At 42.9% G+C, this 8,708-nt stretch overlaps 1 protein-coding gene across 1 annotated transcript; it reads right to left on the minus strand.

Moving 5' to 3' along the window:
* Nucleotides 1-550: 550 nt before the first annotated feature.
* LOC146429305 (uncharacterized) lies at nucleotides 551-6,821 on the minus strand. Its single transcript, XM_085078881.1, has 5 exons — nucleotides 6,815-6,821; nucleotides 6,346-6,517; nucleotides 5,977-6,079; nucleotides 4,193-4,328; nucleotides 551-3,502 (listed from the first exon to the last, which is right to left on the minus strand). Exons 1-5 carry the CDS (start codon nucleotides 6,819-6,821, stop codon nucleotides 3,384-3,386), a joined length of 537 nt encoding a protein of 178 aa, XP_084935007.1. The 3' UTR covers nucleotides 551-3,383.
* Between the last annotated feature and the right edge of the window lie 1,887 nt (nucleotides 6,822-8,708).

An 8,708-nucleotide genomic window follows, 5' to 3' on the forward strand; every position in this document is an offset into this window, starting at 1 on the left:
AAATCCCCACCCAGTCACCCCAACCCGTAGGTCTCTTCTGCTGCCACTCCAGCTTCCTGGGATCCAGCAGTTTCACTAACCGCAGCCGGACTTTACCATGGCTGCATCTCTGCCCCCCAGACAAACACAATACCCCAGGCCGGGACCCCCAGGACAGAGTGCCCTTTCTAGAGGCATTGGCACTGAAAACAAGACAAATTAAATCTTTCCTCACCAACAAGGCTGCAAGTCAATGCATGTGGCCAGGCCAGGAAAGCAGGAACATCGCATCGCCGGCCTCAGCTCAGTGAGTGCCTGCATGCAGCTGAACACAGAAGCCTTTACATTTTTTTGTCTTTATATATCTTCTGAAATAGATTTTGTGAATTTTTTATCTTCCCTGTGAACTTGGCACTGAACGCAATTCCCACCCAAACAAGTTGACAAGGCTGTTCATGAGCCATCTGAAATATGCTGCACCTTCCTTGTGTACGCAAATAATTACAAGTTCGCTCTTTCAGAAGAGTACTTTTTCTTCAGAAAACCCAATTACAATATTAAGCCATAAATCTAGGTCTTGTCTCATTGTTTATTTATGGTAAATTTTCACAAACAAATGGTTCCTGTCTACTCTAAATTGATAGCACAAAATGAACAGGTTTATCAAAGTCATCCCGAACTATATATAAAGTAATCACGGTTTTGCAAATCCAAGTCAGGTATGTAATTATTGCAAATAATTTCCTGCATTCCTCACTTGAACAGAAAGGCATGTCAGTGAAGTTTTCACTAGTAATTGACTGTTTTGAAAATCATCCTTTCAATTCACAGGAACACGTGCAAGTTGGTATGTTTTATTTATATACATACACGTTTACTTGCCACCTCACATGCCTGCCTCCCAAAGTGCACATCACCAAACCTGGAAATTACACGACCCTCTATTCTGGCCAAAGGAAATGTTATAGGTTGAAAAGGATAACGTCCTACACCCTTTTTTGGCTTTTGTTTTGTTCAAAGAGCCGCCAGCAGCACAGTCCGTGGTGAGGACTGTAACAGAATCAGAGATAGTTGCTCTCTTTTTTGTGGCAGATCCCAATCCATGAGCCACCAGCCCATGTTGCTTTCTCCTTCTTGCTTTTTGCATTCTTCTCAGCTCTTTAGCCCCATTTTCCAACCCTAGCTATGCTGTGATTTCCTTTTGTAGTTGTATTGGTTTGAAAACAAGCCAATGGGAGATCACAAGTCAAGATTAAAATTAATAGGAAAAATTAAAAATAAGTGAAATAATACAAGGAAAAAGCATTGACAAAGTCAGATACAACCTGACACCCGGTTAGGGTGGTGGTAGCAGTCCAAATGAAGTAGTTCAGTTGAAGCAGTGGTCCTGTGAAGGTCTGGTCTCTACCTGAAGGTCCAGTAGTAAGTAGCTCTTGTCCTCTGGGAACCCAGTAGAAAGGGCTGCCTTACGCAGCTCCAAGGCTAGATTATTTCCAGGTGGGAATGCTTGGCTCCTCCCTCCTGGGCGGAGCATCTCACAATAGGATTCGATAAATCCATGAGTCATGGGGTGGGTCCTTGATGGCCAGTTGTCTGTTATACGGGGTGGGTCATTAGCAGGTGATAACAGCTGATGGACCACACCTGGTGGTAACAGAATACTTAAATACATCCATATTGTAACCTAGGACAGTAGTGATTACTTCAGATTGGAAAACCAGTTTATCATACAAATCAATTGCTTGTGCATTTTTGCGGAGCAGGCTTTCAATACACCAGTTGCAGATATAGGTGAGTTATGGGGAGTTATAGGAGGCCTAATTATGAGCCCTCCCAGCCCCTCACGTCTCAGCTCCCTTCCTCCTCCTCAGATAACTCTGGCAACTGGAGCTTTAAGAAGAAACACCAAGTATTGCAAGATTTTAAATAAAAATTACAAGGCATGTCAGCTCTGCTACCTGAATGTCTTGCTGTTTTCAGCACTGCTGAGTTCTATGTGCTCCACCATGGTGTTCACCTCGAGACAGGATGTCACTACTGGGCACCAGCATCCCAGCTCTCATAAACCCCTGCAATGTACCCGTTCAGTCTCTGCAGAGACACAACTCCTTTTTTCAAGAGGAGCCTTGCTCTAGTTTCAGCATATTTCCTGGACTGAAATTATTACACAAGATAAAGAAAACAAACAAACTAACTAACCCCAATGCCCCTCTAATAAAACCTACATATGATAATGCAATTTTTATAGTGCATGAAAATAACAGTAAAGATTCAAGCTCTTGTAGAAATCAATGAATCTCCTGTTTCAAAAGCTTCTGTGCAAACAATATTTCCATGAACTAATACAATACATTGAAATGAAAATTTTAATTTTACTATAATTGCATCAATAGAGCAGTCACATTCCTCCATACAAAACTCTGAAGATGAGACTTTAAAGCATGGTTCATAAATATAGGAAGAGAGAACAAAATAGCTTATTTTTTGATAATTAAACAGTTAGCAGCTAAATTGCATTGTAATTGATTGGAAAATTGCTTTTTTAATGAGATTTAGTCACTAGGAAATGGCTTTTTTCTTCAATATGCCCAATGTGCATTGGGTCATTTAAAGAGCAAATTGTCTTCCTAGACTCCCCCATAGAGACTGAGCTTTCTGTAAGAAAAGTTGCATCACCCAGTAAAGGAGTCCCAGCTGTGTGAGGCTCAGCCCTGCAGCTCCACTGTGCTGAGGTGTATCGACAGCCACAGGGCTCTCAAGGGCAGGGCAGTCCTAGCTGGGTGCAGGTGGGTACTCCTTACCCACCCAGGAAATGAACTCGCACCCTGGGAGCTCTACTGGTGCTGGGGTGGATCAGGAGCAGTGCTCCAGCAGAGGCCCCAGCAGAGGCCCCAGCCTGTACAGTCTAAACAGACAAAACAATGTGAGAGAAAGTACTGAAGTATCTTTTTAAATATGTATTATTCCAGATCTAATGTACTACTATGATTAATACAGTGTGTAAAAAGATAAAGTAGCCTTTCTTCAACAATAGAAAGGCCATTAAAATGGGGTTTTTTTCCAAGGATATAGCAAACAGTGTAAAAGAAACCTTGTCCAGCTGTGTGAAGAGCACTGAGTAAGTATGTAGTAAAAGTAAATTACCATTTGGCAATCCATTAGTTAAAGAAATTTTCCAAATGCTACAGGAAAAAAATATTTTGAAGAATCCTGATTGCTGCAAACAACCTATTAGGTACAACAACAAATGCATTATACAGTTAAATCAGATTTTTAGTGTTTAGTTTCCAAGATCTCTATTGATGTGATTTGGACTGCAATATAAACAGCAGTGATCGCAATCATTTGTTGTTGCTATAGCAACAGAGAAAATTAAAAGGGCAAACTCTGAAACTAAAGTAGCATCACAGTTGTAGCTTATAATTGCCTGACAGTAAAATGCTGTTTGCAGGGTAGCAGCAGCACTTGCAGGTATCTGTGAAGGAGGTTTGCTTGCAGAGATCAAAGTCATTTAGGTCAGCTTCTGAAATCAAGAATGAGCACCAGCTCTCATTTTTCTACAGTTCATTCTCTCTCTCATGTATGTAGATTAAAAAAGAAAAAAAGAAAGAAAAAAAAAGAGTTCAGAGCAATCTTATGGGAGATTTAGGCTATGTCTCCATTCTCCAGGCTGCTAATTTGGAACTCAGACATAACTTTTATTTGCCACTTCTCTTCTGCATTTTAGAATGTGGCAGAGAACAGAGTCCCCTATCTTTGCCCTTCCCCAGTAAAATGCAAAATGGAACAAACATGCTGCCATGGCCTGACCTCGCAGCATACGAAGAAAATACACTCAAATAAAACCCACTGTCAGAGTTTTCATCAAAAAGCATGTGGACCCAGTTACTCCGAAATGCCTCTAAATAAAAGGGCATATTTTTTTGTTCTTTTGTTTTGGCTTTGGCCTAAAAGAGATGAGCCAAGAGCCTGGAGCTGCTGGGTTCTCCAACTGACCTGGGAAAATGCATGTGAGATCAGCATCTCTCAGCTCCAGATCTCTACAAGAGGTGGGGAAAGAGTACTTCTTCCCACCTTTTCCCGGCCTTATGTATTTGGATAAGCTCCTCAGAGCAACACTTTTATTGTGTTTACACACTCCTGAACATGATGGGGCCATCAGCACAGCTGGGGGAAAGTGCAATACTCATACAAGTAATAAATAAAAAGTCACCATCTTCCTCCATGACGCTTGGGTGCAGGGAGATGTCATTGGTTTTGCCTGCTCCTATGTGTGCCCCAGAGCACCATTCCTGGGACAGGGGGCAGGACACTACTTCCACAGATGATGTTACGCTGCCAATTCTGATCTGAAAAAGCAAATAATGCTTTCTGAAATTAAACTACAGTGCCTCTAACTTCAGCCCTTTTCATTTCTTTAGACCTTTGTTACAACAGGAGGAAAATAATATTGCCTAAAGGTACCCCAGCCATGAGTGACAGCAGACACAATAATGTGCATAATTACAATATTTATAAGTCATTTTTCATTATAATTAACAAAGGCAACTGTCTTCTTTTGTTCTGATTACCCAAAGATATGTTAAAAGTAGGTTTGCATATTTAATTATCCAAGCTCAAGTTTCTGCAAAATTTTATCCCAATGTGACTCAACGCAAGGCACCCAAAAAGCCCTTCAGCAGCAAATGAAGAGATGTCAGTCATGAGGTACTACACAAGTTACATAGTTGGTTCATAAAATATATGCTGTTTGTTTTAACATGCTGACGCGGTATGGGGGCTTTGTGTTGGCTCAACAGATGAATTTTACCATCTGGATTATTGAAAATCCACACCACATAGGAGACACCAGTAAGAAAATGAGATCCCGCATTTTTTGCAACAGAACCACTGCGAAGCAGCAGTGGGCAAATTCAGAAATAGGTCATTCAGCTTCTCCCCATCAGCTCACTGCAGGGTATATTGTCAGTTTAATTTCCTCATTTAGTTCCTTCTGCTTCCCATAACACTGCTTTTGAATCACAACAGTGTCTGGGAGTAGGATATGCCAGCTGGCTTTGCAATGTTTTGTGTACACACAAAACTCCTGCCTTCAAATGAGATTAACCTTTGAGCAAAATTAATATACACACAGCACACAGCATAGTGAAGTGCAGTCACCAGCACATAGCACCTAGGAAATGGAGAAATACAAAGTGTCTTTCATTCTGGTGTCTCAGAGATTGGTGTTAAAGTTGTCACTACAACAAACGATTGTTTAAAAAAAAACTGTATGGAGAGGTATGTAGGTAAGGGTTTACAGGGGAAGGAGGGTCATACAGAAATTGATTGCTTCCTGCCACTGCCAAAGTATAAAAATCTGTCTTAAGGTTCAAGGTAGAACACTGAAATCCCAGAGTACTTGTAACCTCAGCAGTGCTTCAGGAGTATGATGCCATGTCCTCTCTGTACCTGTCCTGGTGAGGCTGAGCTTCCTTTTCTTGCACAGAAATATATTTTTAATCTGATAATAGTTTTGTGCTTGGTAAACACAGCCCATCTATTTTTTTAAGAAACAGACGATAACAAATGCTCATTACCAAGCAGAACGACGGCACACTTGTTTTCTTGGTTTCTCTAGTATCTTCTAGTTCTATCTCTTAGGGCAAATCCGGGCCGAGCGCTACAATCCTCCCCCCTCTGCCCAGGGAATAGCACCTTCGGTCTTTATTGCCATCTAGTGACCGAAGCGAGGGCGTTGGCGCACCGAACGCATCTGGGAATTTGGAAACCAGTTAGCGCTGCTGCTCTCTCACCCTGAACTTCGTGGTACCCTGTTACCCGCATCCCTTACAGACCTTGGACCTCAGGTTTGCAGAGGTGTGGGAATTACTGCTTTCATACAGTCTCGTCGCTTTGCAAATGAACGGGCCCTTCACCCTCCCACTGGGATCCAGCAGTTTAGACAGAGACCATTCATAAAATCAAAGAGCCTTGGTTTGTCCTCAAGGAACTCACCGAGCTTGGGAGCAGGGTCGCCATGCTGGGCAGAACCTCTAGCATCAGAGTGACATTTGGGTAGGGCGGCACTTGGGATGGCCATAACAGCCCTTTCCTCACCCTGGGATAAGCACAGAGACAGATTGCTTACAGTTGTTTCAAGGATCCATCAGAGATTAATTTGCTTCAGAGGCCCTCTCGGTACTGAGACAGACTCCTGGCAGCTGGTACATCTGCACACAAGGCACCAGAGCATGCCAGGGAGGCTCCAGGCTGCAGAGTGCTCCAGGCCACGGACACCTGGCTCACTGCTCTCTTTATCCAGATGCTTTTGTTTTTGACCCGGCTGGGCTCCTGACGCGATTAATTACCGAATGGTCACCGTACCTGGTGTGTGCAGTAGGATGGGCTGGCCAGGCGGCCCCCGGCTCTCCTCCCACCCGAGCCCGCGGCCCTGCGCGGGTGAGCCGGTGCCGGTGCCACCAACAGCCACACGGTGGCGCTGCCACCAACAGCCACACGGTGGCGCTGCAGCACCGAGCGCCGAACACCCGCCGGCCTTGTCAGACAAAACTCCTCCTCAGCAGGCCCTGCAGGCCTTCCCAGCCCGGCAAAGGGAAAGGCTGGAAGGCTAAAGCCGGCCCTGTGATCTAAGGTGGTTTTGTGGCTCTTTTTACACTCGCTAACTTTGGTCCCGGTTTCGCAGTACCATGTGGGACCCCATGTGCTCTCACGATAAGCTGTGATAGAGCACAAAGACAGTCTGCCATGGTCTTGGGGTAACAGGGCTGGTGTGAGAACCATCCCCTTACCTGCCTGTTCCTGACCTTTTGCTGTCCTGTGAGCATCCACTCACCCTGCATGTTATCTTTCCCGCCATTGGACTCTGTCCGTTTCCACTTGTATTTCAGGAGACGAACACCCTCAGTTATCCCAGGATGTGTCTGCCGTCTCCTGCAATGAAGATGTTGGTGCTGGTCCTGGGTTCACTGGTTTAAAGATGTGATGGAGAGCAGGATTTAATGTTTTCTAACTTCACTGGGCCATGACCTCATAAACACCAAGTTCTCAGCTATTGGTGAGCGCAAGAGGAATTGGTGGCACTCAGCATGACAAGGTACTCTGAACTCCGTATTTCTTTCTCTTCCCCAAATAAGCTGCTCTCCCTGCTGAAGCAGGTGGGGAAAGTACATTCCTAAGGCAAGCATACAGAGAAATATTTGAAATTACAACAGCTGTTGAGCCTCCATTACTTTTACAGTTTTCTGGTGAAACCTTTAAATGCTTCTCCTGATAAGTAATAAAAAAATCTTTGTTCTTAATCCTGAGTAGCAAGTTAACACTTTTATTTGCCAATAAAGCTATCAGTGCCTTGTGCTAAAGCTGAGCTGCAGCTTCAATCTGAAGATGTGCCTCTATTTCCAGACTTAATCATTAATGCTGTACAAATAGTCTTCTGAAAGCAAAGAAAGACATGTTATGAGTGGTTTTAAAGTTTCAGGTTTACAGCCTTCCTAAGTCATCACTCGGTTGAACAATATAAAAAAACTTGCAATGCAGTTCAAATATTCCATGCTATTACCATGTACTCACTTTTATTTCAAGACTAGTCCTGTAATTCAAAACTAGACATACCCCCTATTTCTCACTTTGGTGCTTTTTCTCTTTAATTCACCAGGAAAGTTTTACAGGGAGAGGTAATACATCATTTACTGAACGGAGTAGAAAAAGGACAGATTGGGAACAGCGGCTTTCAGTTTCACTTAATTAAACTGGACCAAGAGGAAATTATTCTGCCAGGAACTGAAAACCAGAGGAGGATATTCTGGTCTCTGCTTCAGTAGGGAAAGTACTACACTGTTCAGAGTAGATTAATTTGTGAGGCACAAGACATGTTAGCCGGAGTCAAGAGAGTGAAAACAGACTGGCTCTGCAGCAATGCTTCTTTAGTGCAATCTCATGGGAACACACTGTGTGTTGGAATCTAAAGAGCTTTGTGATACTCTGGGTATTAGATTTACAAGATGCGCTTCCTCTACAAAACATCCCATTGTTCCTGTCAACTCAGTCTAGAATAATCCCGAATGAGGAAATCTATTCTAAATTTCTGAAATTCTGCAGTACCTTTTTCCCCATGGCTTGATTTTTGTTTAATCCTAGCATTTTGCAAAGTTGTCCAATGCAGACATTTGATCTAGAAAAATAAGTAACAGTCATCTCAGAGGATAATTTAACAATTCTTATATTCAACAAGCCATCCTATTCGGTACAGAGGTAACTGGATATAATCCTACTATTTGCTCAGCAGGAGCAACATGAGCCTTCAGCAAATAAGAACAGTTCCTGAAGACTTTCCAGGATTTGAGCTTAAAAATAATTACTTCAGTTATTACTTTTGGCAGCACTCAAACCCAATCCACCATCTCTTCTCACAAACTTCAGGAAATTTGAAATTCCACCAACCCCATGTTTTGTGGTTCAAGATGCTTCACTCTTACCCTAGCCCAGTGAATTCTGTTGCTAGGAGGGTTTGCTCTCTATAGTTTATTTTGCCAACCACTACACCTACTGATGCCTATTCTGTTCTGGAATCATTGACTGGATTAACTATTTTTTTTTGTCTTGACACACTCTGCTCAACACTTTAGACCTAATAAAGCTGCTCTCAGCTTCAAGAAATCAAGGTATGCAATACTGGCTGTGTGTATGAAGCAGGAGAAAATTGTTTTCCCCTGTGCAATAAATAGAAA

Source organism: Lichenostomus cassidix, chromosome 19, assembly GCF_008360975.1.
Source record: "Lichenostomus cassidix isolate B80296 chromosome 19, HeHo_3.0, whole genome shotgun sequence".
In the NCBI taxonomy this organism is placed as follows: Eukaryota; Metazoa; Chordata; class Aves; order Passeriformes; family Meliphagidae; genus Lichenostomus; species Lichenostomus cassidix.

Bases quoted from the DNA above. Each gene is read 5' to 3' on its own strand.
- LOC146429305 (XM_085078881.1), bottom strand. The intron at 4,329-5,976 runs GTGAGTTCCTTG...TTGCTTTTTCAG, and splicing joins CGACCCTGCTCCCAAGCTCG to ATCAGAATTGGCAGCGTAAC. The intron at 3,503-4,192 runs GTGACTTTTTAT...TCTTGATTTCAG, and splicing joins AAGCGTCATGGAGGAAGATG to AAGCTGACCTAAATGACTTT.